General features: G+C 46.4%; 1 protein-coding gene across 7 annotated transcripts in view; it reads left to right on the top strand.

Moving 5' to 3' along the window:
• The window catches only part of LOC147603453 (uncharacterized), a 44934-nt gene that overhangs the window by 6004 nt on the left and 20091 nt on the right, over nucleotides 1-18839 (top strand). For 6 of the 7 annotated variants that reach the window (XR_015265656.1, XM_086796994.1, XM_086796992.1 and 3 more), the window contains exons 2-3: nucleotides 9077-9167; nucleotides 9424-9508. Coding sequence is in view for 6 of the 7 variants with exons in the window: in XM_086796994.1 (XP_086653120.1) it covers nucleotides 9077-9167; nucleotides 9424-9508 (176 nt within the window). In the remaining variant the exon portion in view is untranslated. Of the gene's footprint in view, nucleotides 1-9076; nucleotides 9168-9304; nucleotides 9509-18839 lie in introns of all 7 variants that reach the window. The other variant, XM_086796991.1, reaches the window with a different exon arrangement.

Here is an 18839-nt window from a genome sequence, read left to right as displayed (position 1 = left end):
GAAAAAATAAACTCTGCTTAGGATCTCTGAAAAGATCACTACTCTCCTCCAAAATCTGTAAACTCCTGTCACAGAAGAAAGTCTCCACAAATACAAAACAGCTCCCGAAACTGATCCTCAAGTGAAGTAGCTGGAGATGGGCCCGCTCTGAGCGTAGAAAAGTCCTTTGGGAAGCAAAATGCAGCCAACACACTGCTGTCCAGCAAAAGCAGCACTCCACCGCCAATAGAAGGCAAGGAACATGAAGAAACTGGGAAACCGTGTAGGCCAGGAACAAAACACAGGTATAGCCTCAAGTACCAAACTGCCTCCAAAGCCACAATCTAAACAAGAAACCCCCTCTGCAAGTGATTTGTGTCCACTGGAGAAGAAAACGCGGCCAAACAAGAGCTACAAACCTGAAAATTCAGGCCAACCAGTGTCCACACCTCCTATGAGGAAAAATGCTGAAGAGAAGGTACCTTCGGGTCCAACAGATGAAGCCCAGATGAAGGTAGAGCTACCAGCAGAAATCAGTCCAGAAAAACGCAGCAACCATGGCTGCAAATCTGAAAACGCAGAGGTATTCGGGGCAGTAGAAAGGGCTGAATCTGGAAACGCAGAAGAAATAGGTACACCCAAGCCTCAGATCAGCAAATCAACATCAGAAACCCTGTAGGAGAAAAAATGCAGCATGTAGGCTGCTTCTGTCCTGCACAGAATAGGCAGCCAGCACTACAGGGGGGGTAGATGCTGAAAAACACGGTGGCTGCGCCTGTACCCGACGGCGGCAGCTGTACCCATGTGCAGCAGCGCCACCCATGCGCAGCAGCACTCCAGCAACAGCAGCGTCCATGCATACCGTTTCACCATGCGCCACGCCATGGCCACCTCCTCCAATCCACCACCTTTCGCTCTTTTTAAAGAGGTGATGTGCTTTTCATTAAAAACACCAAAAGCAAAGTTTAAAGGAAACGCATGCTTTTCAAAATAATAAGCCTTTAAATCATCTAAGGTTTAAAAACCCTATAACTTTAAAAATCTCTTTTGTCCCCTTTCACACTTGGGCTGGCCACACTTATGAGTTTCCATTTCACATTCAGCTGATGCCTGTTCACACTGTGCGTCCCGTGTTCGTGCCCGTGCCCACCTGCTTGTTGTCCAGACGGAAAAACACAGGGTCGTAACATGTCAGGTGATCTCTGCGACCGGGTATTGGACATCTGTATAAACATGTAGGTTTGCATGTAGAGAAGGGGCTAGCCCATAGGGCTACCCCAGGGCAGAGCCTAGAGCTCTCGTTGTGGGCTTGGGGAGGGTGTAGAACCACGCCCAAGGGGCCAGGAGAGCCCAAGCTGTGCCCACTAGCCTTGGCTTGGGTTGGAAGGGTTGTCAGCCAGGCCTATGGTCTGTGGACAGTCAGCCAATTGGGCCCCAGGCCCTAGAGAGCATGTCGGCCAGCTGTGGGACTGCCCAAACAGTCAGCCTAGAGGCTGCCTAGCAGCCACCAGGTATCCTTGGGGTGGCCAGCCAGCACACATGGTGTGAAAGCGATGGAATATCTAGCATTTAATGCTATTTCTTATAGGAGCATACATAATTTTGGGCATTCAATGGTTTCACAAGTTCGAGCCAGACATTGATTGGGACTGGCACACGTTTCCGATTACTCGGAATGTGTCCAAAGCCCTAGTGACCAGTAAGTGTGAGCTAGGAATTCGGAACTTTTCTCTCATAAACCACTTGCAGGCCAAGTGAGAAATACGGAAAGGCGCACAATGTGCGATGATTTATAGCTGGATTACCCAGACGGTGGCCAGTGCTTCCGAGAAGTACGAGGCTCTCCATGGCAAGTTTCAAAAGATTTTTTTTCGGGACAATCTCCTGCCCAACTCTCCCTGTCTAGACTAGAGGACCACACGATAGACCTCCTCCTAGGCTCGAATCTCCTAAGTAAGTTTCCATACAACTTGTGCAAGGCAATGGAATTGGAGTTGGACCGCCAATCTGGCTTCATATGCCCTAGTGTGTCGCCATTTTGCAGCTTCGATCTTGTTCGTCAGGAAAAAAGATGGATCTTCCCAAATGTGTGTCAATTATCGTGCACTCAATAAGCTGACTATCAAGAGTAAGTTCTCGATGCCTCGAATAGATTACATTCTCGAGAGGCTGAATGGGGCCAAGGTGTTCTTGAAATTGGATTTGAAGAGTGGGTACCACGTGGTTAGATGGGCAGTGTAAATGCACAAGGTCCAGGTTTCAATTGTGAATTGGGAAAAAGTGCGGAGATGTTTTAGATAGAGAGGGTTAGGGTGGACAAGATGTGTGAAAGATTAAAAAAGGAACCCCTAGGAAGTTATCAAAAAATGAAACCCTTCTCTCTTTTTCTCTCACACTGGCGGCGGCCTTCCTTGTTTGTGCAAGCTATCCCCCCTTAACCAACCTCTCTCAAAAGTGAAATATGCCTCACTACAGTCCACTCAAACACATATCCTCTCTCTCTCTCACCACTCAATGGCCAATTTTAAAGACAACAAGAGAAGTTTGAGGATTTTTAAGAATAAACGGTTGGTGTAGGATATTTGTCAATGATTCTGCCAAAGTCGCTGCCCCGCATCCCTAAGACAACCTTCCGTACGGAATGGGCTCATTGTGAATTTGTGGTTATGCCGTTTGGCTTGATGAACGTCCCAGCCACATTCAACTGCATGATGATGTGGATATTCAGGGACTTGATTGGAAAGTGTGTGTTTATATTTTTGGACGACCTACTGGTATTTTTAGCTACGGTTGAGCAACATGACATTGATGTGGAGAAAGTTTTGAAGTTGCTGGAAAGGAATGAGCTCTATGTCAATGAGAAGAAGTTGGAATTTTATCTGTTCAAGGTTAACTATCTTGGATACATAATCATTGTCGAGGGCATCCGACTTGACCCGGCCAAGGTGGTCGAGATAGTCAATTGGGAGATATCACAGACCGCATATGACATCTGATCCTTTGTGGGCATATGCCAAGAATATTCCACCACATTGACAGATTCTCTGACCTCTCGGTGGATGTTACCAATTTGCTAAGGGTCTCAAGACTAGAAGGCAGAGGATCTGAATGACTCCATGAACTTTGGAGGCATTCAAGAACCTCAAGGTCGCTTTTGTCAGAAGCTCCTTGTCTAGCACTTGCCTTGTGGGACAAGCCATTTGAAGTAATCACCGATGCGAGTAACATTGCAATTGAAGCTGTGTTACAACAGCATGGCTATCCAGTAGCTTACATGTCCCGTAAGTTACTGCCGTAGAAAAGAATTACTCAGTCTATGATGGGGAACTCTTAGTAGTAATTCAGGCATTGAATCATTGGAAGCATTTCCTTTATGGCCGAGAACTTGAGGCTTGCATTGACCATCAGGCATTGCGTTGGATTGAGACAATGCTAAGTGCACAATGGAGTGACTGTCAGCACTAGTGGAGTCAAATTTTCCAACAATTCGGTGGTACGATCGAGTACCTTCCAGGAAAGGCCAACCCAGTGGCCGATACTTTGAGTAGGAAGGGAAGAGTAAACTTGATTCAGAACACTAGACTTGACCTTGTTAGTATGGGACTAGATGACATGAAGCACACATACGTGGATTCTGAGGAACTCGGTACATAGTGGGTCACAAGACCATGCCACTTTTTGATTCGCGATTGGTGGCTTTTCTACAAAGGCCGACTTTGTGTCATAAAGTTGTTCAAGGTAGCTCTTCTCCACGACACCCATGATGCCATTAGTGGTGGTCATAGGGGCATGAATTCGACTCTAGAAGCTAGCAAGGCAATATTATTGGCCAAGAATGAGGAGAGGTGTGTTCACTCGTGTGCAACACTGTGACGTCGGTCAGAAAGTGAAAGCTCCTTGTGGGAAGAAGATAGGGTTGTTACAGCCTTTACCCATTCTCGAAGGATCTTTCCAAGATATATTGATGAATTTTGTCACAAATTTGCCTCCCCGGTCCGGGTAACATCTTTGCTTATAGATTTAGCAAATTTGCTATGCTTATTATATACAGGGCCAATGTGATCGTGAAAGATGTTGCCCATTTGCTCATTTGGCATCGGTATACAATTGGTGGGATTCCTAGGACCATTGGTTTCTCATCAGCTTTTTTTCAAGTAGTATTCTCTAGTGGCAAGTGTTCTTCACTTTACCTAAATTTCTAGGAGAAGTCTATTCCGAAGAGGCTTCTCTCGGAAGTCTAATATGTGGGAAAGTTAGGGTTAGTAGAGCCAGCAGCTATGGAGGCTTAAACAGATCCATGGTGGTGTGTTATAGATAGAATTTGGGAGATGTAACAAACTCAAAGAAAGGGATAGTGATTGCACGACTCAAAGATACTTTGACTGATGTGTTGAAAGCTTCAAAGAGTACTATGCTTTTATAGTCTTTAGAGCGTTATCTTTTGACACAACACACACCGGGACAATGACACATGGCAAGTGCTTATGACATCACTGCTTATCACATGTACACATAAATGGCTATAAGAGATTGTTTAGACACTCTTACTCACTTACTCACTTAAGTTAGTGTTCACACACACATAGGAGGGCTTTTTCACACACGTGAGACTCCGAATACCCAACAAACCCCCCTTTGGAGCGAAGGTGGTGAGGCCCTTATGCAAGAAAAGATGCTACCACCTATCCCATCCATGCTACCCTAGAGCCAGACTCACCATGTGTCACCTCCCGTGCCATGGTCACAGAGGCTCTCTGGTTAGGGTTTTGGACGGAGGTAAAGAGGTTAGCACTTTCTCATCCCCTTGGCTCCTAACATGAGATTTATAAGAGAACTCACATTTTCATAACATTAAGGCCCTTTAACACACACATGATTATTACATCTTATTTTGGGGGACATTCCAGGCAGAGAACTCACACAACATAAAAAAAGGGGCTTAAAAAGCACAATCATAGTCTTCCTCATTGTTGAGGGAGACTTGGACAGAAAGCTTGAAGCATTGTGACTTCTTGTGTCCCAAACGTTGACAATTCTGCCCTTTATCTTTTTGTTGGATCTCTAGTTCTATGCTCCAGCAAAGGCCTTATCATCCTTGAGGTTGTTGCTAGATGCTTTGATTCTACGGTCTTTTTCGATAAGCAGTGCTTCCATGTCTGTTGTTGAAGCCAGGCACAGTACTTTTTCGGATGATTGGAATTGAGTAACATCTTGCATACTTTTTGTAAGAATAGCCATTTTACCTTCATCATCAAGCTCACACTTCAAGCTAGTGACTTGTTGAACTAATAGTAGAAATCTGCAAGGTGGTCACTTAATTCTTCATTGTTTTCCATCTTGCTAGAGTTTTTCTTAAAGAAATCTTCAAATTGCATGGCTTACCTAGGAGGATAGTAATAAGTGACAGAGATCCCAAATTCACATCTCGCAATCATAAAATTTAAGCTTCAAAAATACTTTGGAATTAGTGATTTTGTTTCCAAAGATACCTTCTAGCTTACTCTAGATTTGATTGGCCGTCGATTTGAAGTCGACATGATATATGATTGAATCTGCAAATCTGAGGCTGATGATGGCGATTGCCTCCAAGTTTTCAACTCCGGTCCCGTAGCTAGAGGAGCACTCTCATCGCCGGAGACTATTTGTAGAGTGGATAGGGAGACAGACAAGGGCACAACTTTGGTGGCTCGTAAGGATACATGGCTATGGCATTGGGCAGAGAGAGAGAGAGAGAGAGAGAGAGAGAGAGAGAGAGAGAGAGAGAGAGAGAGAGAGAGAGAGAGAGAGAGAGAGAGAGAGAGAGAGAGAGAGAGAGAGAGAAGAAAGAAAGCTGTATTAACGTCTACTAGAGGCCGAACTTGACCTATGAGACAAATCAATGTACAACTGTCAATGTCTTCTGGACATCCAAAAAAAAAAGGACAAAATGAACATGAAATTAAGTATGAAAGTACGGAGCTAGTGGGGGGGTGTGATGGATTGAGCACTACTGAGAGAGAGAGAGAGAGAGAGAGAGAGAGAGAGAGAGAGAGAGAGAGAGAGAGAGAGAGAGAGAGAGAGAGAAGAAAGAAAGATTTTATTAACGTCTTCCAAAAGACCGAACTCGGCCTATGAGACAAATCGGAGTACCTGTATGGGGTATCCTGTGTCATCCCAACAAAATGAAAAAGTACTGAACAAAAAAAGCTGAATCTGGGTGTGCAGGGGATGGAGCTCTACTACTAGGAGAATGCAAAGCTATATGCATGGAGTATACAATCATGATATGCAACCTAGCTAGCTCCATCCTGAGAGAGAGAGAGAGAGAGCTGGAGTCCACTAGACCCCTTTCAGACTGGGAAATGTCTAGGCTGGTGACATGAACTGTATGGAGAAAAGGCTGGCTGTGTATCTATATAGGTGTGTATACATGGGGCGGCCATGACATGACCGTGTAGGTCTATGGTCATAGTCGGTGCTTGTTATGTCCCGACTGGCCTAGGGTCAGGGCTAGGAATGTGTGCTAACCTAGGATCAAGGTTAGGGTTAACCCATCATATAGTTAAGGGCTAAGCCAAGGGCATGGGGACCTGGGGGGGGGGGTTCACATGTGGGCTAAGGATAGACACTAGGAAGAAGAGGTCTTGATTGGCTGGGGTATAATTAATAGCCTAGGGCTAATAATGGTTAAAAGCTTATAAATAAAGCATGAAAACTTATAAATAAAACAGGAAAGCTTTATAAATAAAAGCAGGCCACTTATAGCGTGGTTATTACTATAGAAGGGATCTATGGTCACTTATAAGACACTAGAGATCAATGAGCCACGTGGTAGCATGGGGCTTCTATAGAGCGCGCAAGATCTCATGGCCATGGAGCTGTTAGCGGGTGGCTATGGCTTGGTGGTATGGGACGCTAGGTTGGGATCATCGGTGATTGGCAAGCTTGTGGCAATTCGACCTCAGGCTCGGGGGTGGTTTGAGGTACCAAACCTACGGTTGGTGGTGAGTCGCTAGCATGGTCTCTCAAGTATGTCCTCTATCTTGATCCACAGTGGTTCTATGTCAGATGATTTTTGGCCATGGTCTATGTAAGACCTTACATTGGTATTAGAGCCTAGATCTGACAAGGCTAGAACCTGAGGATTGAGGGTTTATGGTGGGAAAAGCACGAATTAAGTGTTTTACCATGCTACCCATGATGTGGAAGCCATGGTCTCCTTGCATGGATGTGCACAAGAGAGAAGGAAAAGAGGGTTCCTAGCTTGGATGCGCTTGGAACAGGATGGAAAGGAGGAAAAGCGCCATAGCAATAAACATGGCAGTCTTTCTTTAGATGCGCATAAAAAAAGCATGAGCTTTTTGTATGCTGCAGAAGCCCGAGGTGTGGCCTCTTGTGGTCATACACGAGGCTGGGCGCAAGGATTCAGCTGGGTGCCTACCCACCCTGAGCTGCTACAGTCCGGCCAGCATGGCCGCTTTTTGTGCGTATGGCTGCTCCAGCGTGGACAGCACAACGCAGGCTAGCTCTGAGCCATGGGCTGGTCACAACAGCGGCAGCCGAGCATGCATGTAGGCACTTAGGCTGGGCACCATGTTGGACTGCACTCAAAGAGGTGCCTGCATGTGTGATGCTCAGTTCAGCAGGGTGCGCAGGGCAGCATACAGGGCATGGCTGACCATCTGTGGCTTGTAGACTTGCTGGAGATCAGGGTTGTAACATTTATGATTACTTGTGCCTACAAAAGATGGAAAAAAGAGAATCCAGAAGAATCAAGAGGTGGGTATGACATACAGGCTGATGCTGATGGCCATGTACCAGTAGAAAGATCTGGTATCCAGCCATCCTGGAGGGTGCCCATCCTCGCAATCAAGCAGTGTGCAGACATCTACAGATCTTCCCCAAGACTGCTAAGAGTCGACCCTCTATACATGCCGATAAAAGAAGATACCAGAAAGGGAGTTCCAAACAAAGAAGGGCCTGGGACTCTCACTTCATCTACAATTTCCTCCACTTCCAGCATAGCAGGTTTGACACACTGAACAAACAAAGGCAGTACATGCTCACTCCAGTCCAAGCCTGGAGGGCCTTGCCAGATCCTGCCAAGTAGACCAGGCACGACAGTGGGCAGCCTGGCGGGCAGCAAGCGTTGGACAAATGGGGCTTACGCATGGCAGAGAGAGAGAGGGAGCGTTGAAACGCATGCTGATATGCAGGTGTGCACACACACATATTTTAAGATCTTGATTCAGAACAGATTTTGCTGATATTGAGATCAAGAGGCTTCTTGGATTGATTTATTCTGCCGAGAAGATACAATTTGTATGCCGGAAGAGATTGCTAGCAACTTTTGGTAATATTTCGGTGGTGAGTCCCTGTTTGCATTCTTGGCCACTTTTTGTACTTGAGTTTTAGTTGTAACACTTCCTTCTTGTACATAATACATACAATAGTTTAGAACTCTTGTGTGTCCTGTATGTGTTTGATTCTGCTACTCTTCTTTCTATCTGTTTAAACCCTAGCGTATAGGCACAAATATTCTACACTCCCCTTTTTGTATATACCGTTGGAGTATTGGGTGACTAATCTGAACAGACCACAATCACACTCTCATGTCTCCCTCGGTCTCGGATGCTACACATCACTGTAACTTAGAAACCTAGTCTTCCTTTGGCTTCCATAGCTTGCAAGTGGTGACGTGTAATATATGCTGTTAGTTATGCTCTCCTTCAAGATCCTTCAAGACAGCTTGTTCTTGAACATCGCTTAGAAGGGTTGTAACAGATTTTGACGGACATCATTTATACTACTTGTTCAAACACTTAGTTCATAGTGTGCTCTCCCATATTTTAATCAGACGTTTCTAAAGGCTGTGTGGTTTTGTACCAATAAACGAGGTCATCCTTGATGTGCTTGTTGGAAATTAATACTATTGGCCAGGTTTGTGAAAAGAAAAACATTGTTTTGGCAACAGATATGGCAGAAATCAAAGTACTTTCCTTTTATCGGTTGAAGATAATTGTATGAAACATGCCCTATCTGATGAATTTTAGTACATTACAGCTGCCTAGGCATGCTGGGCTTACTAAAAATACAATGGCTAATTCTTCCCTTTCAGGTGGATATTCTCTCCACTGTGGTTTTTTCATGGGATTGTCGCTCGGGGACGATTCTCTTTACCTGCACCTTCTGCCCCTCACGATCGTCATGTAAAAACATAAAACTCTCTGTATTAACTTTACGGTGGTGCAGGACACACTTTTTTTTTCCTTTTTGGTGTGTGTGTGTGTGCATGAGAAGACAACATCAGAATGTGCTCTTTTTGACATGCAGTCTTATGCTACAGTGGGCTCCTTGCCATGCAATTATTGCTGTTCCTCTCCTTGTGGCATTTCTTTTTGGTGTGTGTGCATGAGAAGACAACATCAGAATGTGCTCTTTTTGACATGCAGTCTTATGCTACAGTGGGCTCCTTGCCATGCAATTATTGCTGTTCCTCTCCTTGTGGCATTTGAGCTGCTCCTTTGTACCTATCTTGACATCCATAGTGGTGAGTCTAAAGTTTCTATTAAAAATTCTTAGTGCTGGACATTTCAGTTTTCATGCCATTCATGAAATTCATTGGAACAGATTAGTTTTGAATCAGTTTGTTGTGAATACTTTTTCACATTGCAGTTGTGATCTCCTGTCTTTTCTAGATGTTCCTTATATGCCTATGACATTTTACTAATGTTGCTTTGTAGCTTGGCTCACATAAGCCTATTAAAATGTGGTCTTTGTTCTTTATAATGATTTGGAAATTCTCTATTTCATTTCTTTGTGTATGAAGCCATTGCTGGCACATGGGATTTATCCTAATCAACATGGGGAGCACCCTTTGCCCAATTGTGGGTGCTGCTTACAAGGCAGCAGTGCATATGGAGTAATTGCACAATTTGGGTTTGTGGATAACCTCTGAGGATTATTGTCCAGGCGTAGCGAAGAGGCTGTATGGGTTCCCAAGTGGGATCTTGTGGAAAGCACTGGGAAAAAAAACCACGTGTACAAACATAAAGATGATCACAGCTGCAAAATTGAAACTTAAAAGGGGACGAAAACATAAATTTCTACTTAATACTCAGTATGAGAAGGCCTGTTTGTCTCAAATGCAATTGTAACATAGAACAATGACTTGAACAAGAAAACCAAGCAAGACTGATAGCTAAAGTACTTTATATATTATTGAGCTGAAGCTCTATGTACAAAGCCTGCCAAATAAGCTCAAGACAGAAACGGAGAAAACCCTAATCTCTGTTTAAGAGTAAACCCAAGTTCCACCAGAAACCTTTATTTGTATGGCAAACACTTTACGTAGTATTACTACGGTTATGAATGTGTTAACAGAGATAGGTAACAATGGAAGACATACACAAACACAATTCAGACAATAGTGGTGTTTCAGTTAATGCGCTCTCAATCCCGCTTTCATTGATGCTAGCCAAGAGACTCGTTTACTGCAGACTGTAGTGGATTGACTCTTAATTGTAGTGGGGAGGGGAACATCCTATTTAGAGGCTAAATTCTCCCTGATGTGGTCTAGTCAGCTGCATAATTCAGGTTGTGGGGTGGTCGACTTGCAATAACCTACAAGAAACCTTATAATTAAGGTCCTGACTTCAAATGCGGTCCACCCAGTTTTGATTAATCTGTCTGCCCAATACTTTCTAGACACCCCGCCCATTACAGGCGCCTATGGCTGCTTGTATTGTTGTTGAATAATTTACTGCCTGTGCGTGTGGACAGCTTTGTGCGTGGTGCCTGCAGGTTTGCATGTTTTTTTTGCCCCCAGAAAAGAGATCCTTCTATTAGCCTACCAAGAAGAACAACCACGCAGGCAAGTACAAACTTGGCTCCGTAGAAGGATCGCGGGGGGGGGGGGGGGGGGGGGGGGGACAACCATACCAGTGGTCTATAATGCCAAGTGGGCTCACCACCACTGTGAGTGAGAAATGGACCGTGACGCAAGTCCGCAGGAATGCCTCCCGGCGCTTCTGCATGTGATCGATGCCACCCTCAAGCTTCCCACCAGTGTCCATGGAGGGTGTGAATGATACTGTGCCATATGCTCTGGATGGAATTTGCTGGTGGGGTGGGGGTGCCGTCAATGGCCTACCTACAACAAGCTCGCCAAATATGCAACTCAGCAATACTACTGCAAATCTCCAATCTCTGCCAGGAGCCTGGAGTCCAATGAACTGAAGAGGGAAACGGAACTGGAGCTGTCGAGATCGGATGATGAGAAATGTGCAGTGTCAGTCCCCCACCATCCTTCTCATATTCCATGGCTGCCTCAGCCTCGGTTGCCCAAGAAAGTGTGCCCCAAGTAAATGTGCCGGGGGGGGGGGTGTGCTCCATAGTGGTCATGGAGAATCGTCTGCCAAACCAGCTGGGCCTTCCGGGAGTCCCAAAGGCAATGATGTTGGGAATCCTGTAGATGGCCACACCTCAAACAGACTGTTGATCATAGTCACGAGGGACGGGGGACGGTAACGGGGGACGGGGATGGGACGGGGGACTACCATATGTAGGGAACGGGGACGGGGGTAGGAACGGCACTTAAAAATTACTTTGTCAGTACCACCCACTCGCCTATACGGGCAAAGCATGCATGTCCATGGCTGTGCACCACCTCCATGAGGGGATGGGGTGTGATTGACCTCATCCCACCATGTCCATCCCGTTGTCCTTCTACGGGTAGTTGGAACTTGAAGAGCCACTGCCACGAGGAGGATGCCATGGATGATGGATGCCTCCTTGTCACTTGATAGCTTGAGAGAGAGGGAGAGAGAGAGAGAGAGAGTGAGGCTTGAGCCTTGAAAGTTGAGGGAGAACTTGAGTGTGAGGATGGGTGTTTGTGTGTGTGTGTGTGTGTGTGTGTCTGTGTGTGTGAAGCTTGAGAGAGAGTGTGTGTGAGGGAGAGAGTGTCTTGAGAGGCTACAGCTTGCTTGTGTGAGAGCTTGAAACTTGAGACCTTGGCCCTTGAGGCTTGCCACTTGAGGGAGAGAGAGTGTGTGTGTGTGTGTGAAGCTAAAGCTTGAAGTGTGAGGGAGTGTGTGTGTGTGTCTTCTTATAGGGAGGGAGGCAAGAGAGAGGCCAAGCCTCAAAGGCTCAAGACCTATGGGCCAAGGCTAAAGGCCCATGAAAATCCCCTCCCAAACGGCCAAAAGAAAAGGTCAAAAATGTGACCATTGCCCAAACAGTAACCTACAGGCGTTCCCATGCAACCGTCCCCTCTTGGATCCGTCCCCGGAACGCCGTCCCTTGTGAGGGACGCCCAGCTGGGGACGTCCGTCCGTCCCTGTCCCATAGTGTTCCCGGGACGGTGTCCCCCCGTTCCAAGGGTCCGTCCCCTCCGTCCCCTGTGACTATGCTGTTGATCTACCTCGGATGGCCAACGAAGTGCCCGCTAGGCTCTGGTGGAAGAGTGTAATCTTCTGCGGCTGAAAATTGGCACACTGCCTCTTCTAGAAATCTGAAAGAAGTTGAGGAGTGAGGCCCTGGGACTGCTTGTGCCTGGGTGTTGGTTGCTGGAGTGTCCTCAATTTCAGGCATTTGAATCCTATGGCCCAGTCGGGTTGTGTAAGCGAAGAAGGGGGTTCCGGGAGCCTCCTCTCTAGCAAAGGAATTCTGCCATGTCCACTCTCGTGGGTCCCATTGAAGGCGCGTGAGCGGGCAGCCCTCCCATAACCATAACCGCCAAAAGCCCTCTCTTGCCACCTTGACTTGCCTTGAGGTTCGATAGAACAAGTGAGGAAGGTTGAACTCTCGTCATCACCATGCATTGCCAAAGGTATGTCATATCTGGTGCACACTTCTAGCCATTGCGGGGGTGGAGGGTCCGGGATCGAGTAAGCTACTCTAGCGGAGGAGTGCCTCCAACAACCCTTGATATGAAACCCTCTCGTCTGGTAACCCAGTGGTCATATGCTGGGTGCCAGTCCGCACGTGTCCTGTGGAGCTCTGAGCATGGGTCCAATGTAATTCCTTGGGGATTGGTTACTTTTCAGATAGCTTCCTCCAGAGGCCGAGGAGAGGCCATGCCCTCCAGGTCTCCCACCATCGTATTGCAGTAGTACTAGTCACAGCCCCACCTGCAGGTGTTTGGCGTGCAAGCTCATGACAGTGCTGGGAGATTTGCAGTAGCATAGCAGCCTGGCATATCTGGTGTGCTAGATGTAGCGAGGCCATCGAGGGTACCCACACTTCGTCGGCTAAGACCATCAGGAGCATATGGCTCGACATCATTCACACCCTCCACGGTCAATGGGAGAAGCTGCAGGGAAGTCTTCTTGAGATTTTGGAGGCCTGTGGGTACCATTAGGTATGAACTGTGGACGGGGACATCTCCAAAACCGCATTCCAAACTAAGCAGGCCCACTACAAGTTCATGGTCATGCCTTTTGGTTTAACAAACACCCTAGTTACATTTAACCGCATGATGATGCAGGTTTTAAGAGATTTGGTAGGCAAGTGTGTCTTCATCTTTTTGGATGACACTAATTTTTTCAGCTACAAAAGAGCTTTGTTTGAGATAGAAAGTATCTCAAGCTTTGATGATCTGTCTTGACTACAAATTCAGCCCCAAGAAGATAATGTTTCCATATCTTTAAGGCATGAATTACAGCCAAGGGCTCTTTCTCATAGATATCCATATGAAGCTCAGCATCATGCAAACGACGGCTCTCGTATGCAACTGCATGCCCTTCTTGATTTAGGACAGCTCCTATACAATCACCACAAGCATCACATTCAACTACGAATGACTTATGCAAGTCAGGAACAATCAATACTGGACCACATATAATAGCATGCTTGAGCTGCAAGAAAGCATCCTGTTCTTTTGAAGTCCATTTGAAAGTGGTTTTCTTCTTTGTGAGATCATGTAGAGGGTTGGCTATCATAGCAAAATGCCTTATGAAACGCCTATAATACGAACATAATCCCAGAAAACTTCGTACTTGATGTACGTTTTGCAATTCGGGCTAATTCCGAATGGTCTCTATCTTTGCAGGATCCATTGTTACTCCCATCTTTGGATACAATGTGTCCCAAATAATGAATCTCTGAAAGAAAGAACTCACTTTTCTTGGCATTAATGAAAAGTTTATGCTTCCGTAACTCTTTGAACACTGTGACCAAATGAGTTCTGTGTTCCTGCTCATTCTTGGAGAAAACCAAGATATCATCAAAGAATACTCCTGTGAATTTGCGATGGGGTGAGAATATCCTATCCATCATACGATTAAACGTAGCAGGAGCATTGGTGAGACCAAAAGGCATTACCAAAAATTCATATAATCCAAAGGCTGTCCTGAATGCAGTTTTATGGTCATCTTGTGGCACCACTCGTATTTGGTGATAACCACTCTTCAAATCAAGTCGGGTGAAACAAGCCGAACCATCAAGATTATCCAAAATGTCATCAATACGCGGAATTGGGAATCTATTCTTGATGGTAAGCTTGTTTAAAGCTCTATAGTCTACACACATGCGGAATGAGCCGTCCTCCTTTTGAACAAGAAGCACAGGAGAGCAATAAGGTGAGGAACTGGCCTGAACCAAACCTTTCTCTAAAAGCTCATTTACATGCTTCATGATCTCTTCTTGTTGTGTGGCACTTACTCGGTAAGTGGGTTTGTTGGGTGGAGAACTACCTGGCACAAGATCTATGCGATGATTTTCGGGCCTTTGGGGAGGTAATTCACCTGGCAATGTATCAGCAAAACAGTCGTTGAATGCATGAAGAAAATTCAGCCTATCATTAGTCATAGTATCCACATTTTGATGACTTGGTACAATGCTATCACGAACAAAAACCAAGTGCGCAGAAAGACTCTTTTTGATTGCTTTATTAATTTGGATGTGTGATACAAGTAGGATGGAATCCCCTTCTTTGCCAGTATCAATAAAATGCATGCGGCCTTTATGCATAAAAGAAATCATATTGGTCTTGTACTCTTTGCGGGGCTCAAGCCTATGATGCCACGGCTTGCCCAACAATTAATACATCACATCCGTTTAGTGGTGCAACTAAGAAATGTTCATTATCAAGGTAGCCCTGGATATGTATGCGCAACTTCCCTATCAATGGGGTAACTTGCACCTCTTTACCAACAAATGCAGCTTCGGCTTCAATTTGAGGTCCCATGTTCTCAACCTCAATACCCAATGCAGCTGCCGTTTGCATAGAGATGAAGTTATCGGTTGCACAGTCATCAAACATGAATAAGGTGGGCTGATCCTTGATTTGTCCCCAAGCCTTGCATACCATTCGCTCTTTTGCATCATGTTCAGTTTTTCCCTGCACATCAAGAACTGCATGTACATTAGCCTTGGTCTGCTTGTCCTCGTGCTTTGGTTTGCGGTCAGGGCATTGTCGAAACATGTGGTCTTTGCTACCACAAGAAAAACATTTTTCCTCCTTGGCATATTGCTCTCTTTGCTCTGGGGTCAAGCCGAATTTGTTCTTCTTTGGGCCCTGATCTTTAGATGAGGAATTTTCAGCTCTACCTCCCTTGTAGGTCTCCCGGAAGTTCTTTTTAGGTGGCTGTCCACCTTTTTGTAGATTTGGGACAGCCTTGTCTTTCCCCTTTGAACCGCCTTGATCGTGCTTAATTTTGAGCACCAATTGCTCCGTAGCAAGAGCAGAGGCTGTGAGCTGTTGCAAAGTATGTTTCGGATGCAATTCAATGCCCGAACGATAAGCTGGTTGCAATCCAGAGTGAAACTTTCTCTTTCTTTCATCCTCAGTGATTTGCATAAAAGGAGTTACCTCCAGCAATACTTTCCAAAACTTGTTGACATATTGTTGCACGCTTTCATTATCTCTTTGCTCAAGTCTGTCCCACTTTTGGGTGAGAGTTTGCTCCGCATTTGGTGGCAAAAACTGAGCATAGAATCTGTCGTTAAACGCCTTCCTCGTGCCAATGGGGTCCTTGGTGATCTTTTCAGTGATCCACCAATGAGCAGCGGTTCCTTTCAAAAACATGCTAGCATGGCGTACTTTAGACTTCTCAGTGAAGTCCTCATCGCTAAAAGCAATGTCAAACTATGCCACAAATGCTAACACTTTGAAAGCATCATGCTCTCCATGAAAAACATCAAACTTGACAGGCTTGTCACCTGCTTTAAATTCCTTGAGCTTTCTGGCATGAGGCTCATGGTCCTTTCTTTTTCTTTTCCCCTTATCCAATGGGGCAGCCCTATCTGCATGGGCTCCATGGGCCATCATAGAAGTTTCATGAGGCACGGTGGCATCTGCTCCACGAACTGGAGAATCAGATTCAGGTGACTTTCCTGCATAAGGCAATGTCTCTCCATGAGACAACTCAGAAGGCAAAGCTCTTCTAGTGGTAGACCTGTCACCCCTACCATGGGATACATGTCTGGAATGCATGTGTCCTTCATGCCCTCCATGAATACTAGCATACATATACCTGTCAGGCTTTGTGTCTTGTGGAGAGGATGCATGACGAGAGGTGACTGTCATCTCTTCCTTTTGCATAAAAGACCTCAACCTTTGAGATGCGGGATCTCCATGCTTCAAGCGAGGTGGATTTCTGAATTTCAGCTCTCCGTCGTCCCCCTCTTTGATGTCACCTTTGCGGAGGAGGTAGGAAAGTGTCAACTCCCTTGGCTTCTTGCCCACTTCCCGTGCCATGGACTCAAAAGTCACATCTACCATTGCATCAGCTTTCCTTGCTTCAATGGCACTTTGCACATGGGGATCTTCATGCAAAAATTTTAGCTCTTGCTCTTGTGCATGCAAAAGCTTTCTCATATGATCCAATTCAACCCTCATTGCATCAGGCTCTTCTTCTAGCATGAGTGTCTTTCCTCGAGACAGTTGACCCTTTGATTCACTATCATTCACCCTTTCAAGGGGCTTGTGCCTTCCTTGCAGAGCATCAGAACCACGCGAGGCACTTGATGGACCCCTCGAATTAGGCACTTCCAAAGGGTTGCCTTGGCTGTCCATTGTGTTAAGTGTGCTAGAAGCGGGGTGTCCAATACACAGGTTCGTTTCCCCACTAAGAAGAGGGAAACTACCGTGCTCTGATACCAATGAAACCGATCCCGTCAAGTGGGAATAGACTCCGTTGGACACCCACACGCGTAATAGCACAACTTAATATCACAATTTGAAATAGACAACTTAATAACAACTGGAATTTGAAATGAAATAGATGGACACCAGCACTGGGGCCGGAATGGGCCGACCCCCCCCTCAATATATGATATATTATTGGGAGTATTTAACAAATACAATGCTTCATGGGTTCAAAGAACCAGATGATGTCCATGTACAAGTGAATACAGTATCAAACAAGAGGCTCGAAGTAGATGTTCGAAGTAGAGCGACCACTTGAGTGGTCCAGTCTCTACGGTCCTGTGCCTTCACTGGACTCCGCGGAGAGCGCCCCACTGGTGTTCCAGGACCAGGCACAAACAGGCGCTCCCGTACTAGCGCCCGGCTCTCCCGATCTCAGCACCTTTGGACCATGGTTCTCCAACTACCCGGCACCGAACGGCTGTTGTCGTAGAGAGAATTCCTTATCAGATTTTTCACAAAGTTCTTTACTTAAATCTGAAACTCACTTACTTGTAGCTTGCAGATGGAAGACCAATACCCGGGAATGTCTGTCTGTGTGCAGCTACTAGTGGAGGATACCAGGGATGCAGCCGCCTGAAAGATGGTGGCAGGAGCCGCCCGGCTGTAGAAGCAGCCGCCTGTGGATAGTGGACAGACTGTTGGAGGACAGGCGTAGCCTGCTGAACAGAGGGAGCAGCGCCTGTTGGAGATGGAGCATGCGCCTGCTGGAGAGGTGGTAACCAGCCGCTTGATGGATAGGAGAGCACACAGGCGCCTGCAGGTGGCAGCGCAGCCTGCTAGTGCTGGTACATGCCGCCTCTGGAGACAGCAGCACAGCCTTGTGGAGGTGGCAGCCGCCTGCTGATTAGGTGTAACACCTGGCTGCAGCCTGCGCAGCCGCCTGCTGTGTAGTGGGCAGCCCACTGGATAACTAGCGCAGCCACCAGCAGAGAGTACAGCCGCCAGCAAAGGGTACAACCGCCAGCAGAGGGGTTGCAGAAGCGCAGCCTGATGAGAGGAGGCGGCGCAACAGTTCTGAAGTGGAGGAGGCGCCAGTATGCAAAACACAGCCATGTACATAGGCCACAACCGCGTGCTGTGAGAGGAGGAGCACCCGCTTGCAAGGGGGCAGCCTGTCGGTGAACAAACGCACAGCCTAAAGCGGACCAGATGATCGTCGCTTTCTTCCTTCCTGCGATAGAGGTGATGGCTCCTTTTTTGTAAGGTTGGAGTGGAGTAAACAATTAGAATTGGCTAGCTCCCCACGTTTGCATGTGGGCGGCGAGCTTCATGGTGGTGTGAGTAGGTGACCATGCACCCACCCCCACATACACACACGTTGAGTGTGGCTCCCCACCTTGGCCCCTAAGTGGGTGCCCAAAGGGGGTGCCCACTTTTAAGTGAATGTGAACATACAAGCTTATAAAATGAAAGGTTAGAAAATAAACTATTAAACCAACATGTGCAATACACTTACCACCTGTTCACATGTAACAAAACTCGTCAGAAGACAGAGCAAACTTCACGACTCACTGGCAGGCGTCCCCGCTCAGCAAGACACACGTCAAACAGGCAAACACAAAAATACAAGTCATGCGAAAACAGTTTCAAACATGCAAAACATGAGTGCATGTGCAAATAGTATCATGGACATATCTCCCGTTCATGGAACAAGTACAAAATATCTGTCGGGCACAAAAATGGCATGACGTAAAACATAAATCTTGGTCTTCCTATGGAGTGACAGTCC

Source organism: Cibotium barometz, chromosome 64, assembly GCF_041138505.1.
Source record: "Cibotium barometz isolate CiBa-2024 chromosome 64, ASM4113850v1, whole genome shotgun sequence".
NCBI lineage: Eukaryota > Viridiplantae > Streptophyta > Polypodiopsida > Cyatheales > Cibotiaceae > Cibotium > Cibotium barometz.
Note: the sequence above shows the minus strand (reverse complement) of the source record. Positions and strands in the feature narration are given on the sequence as shown.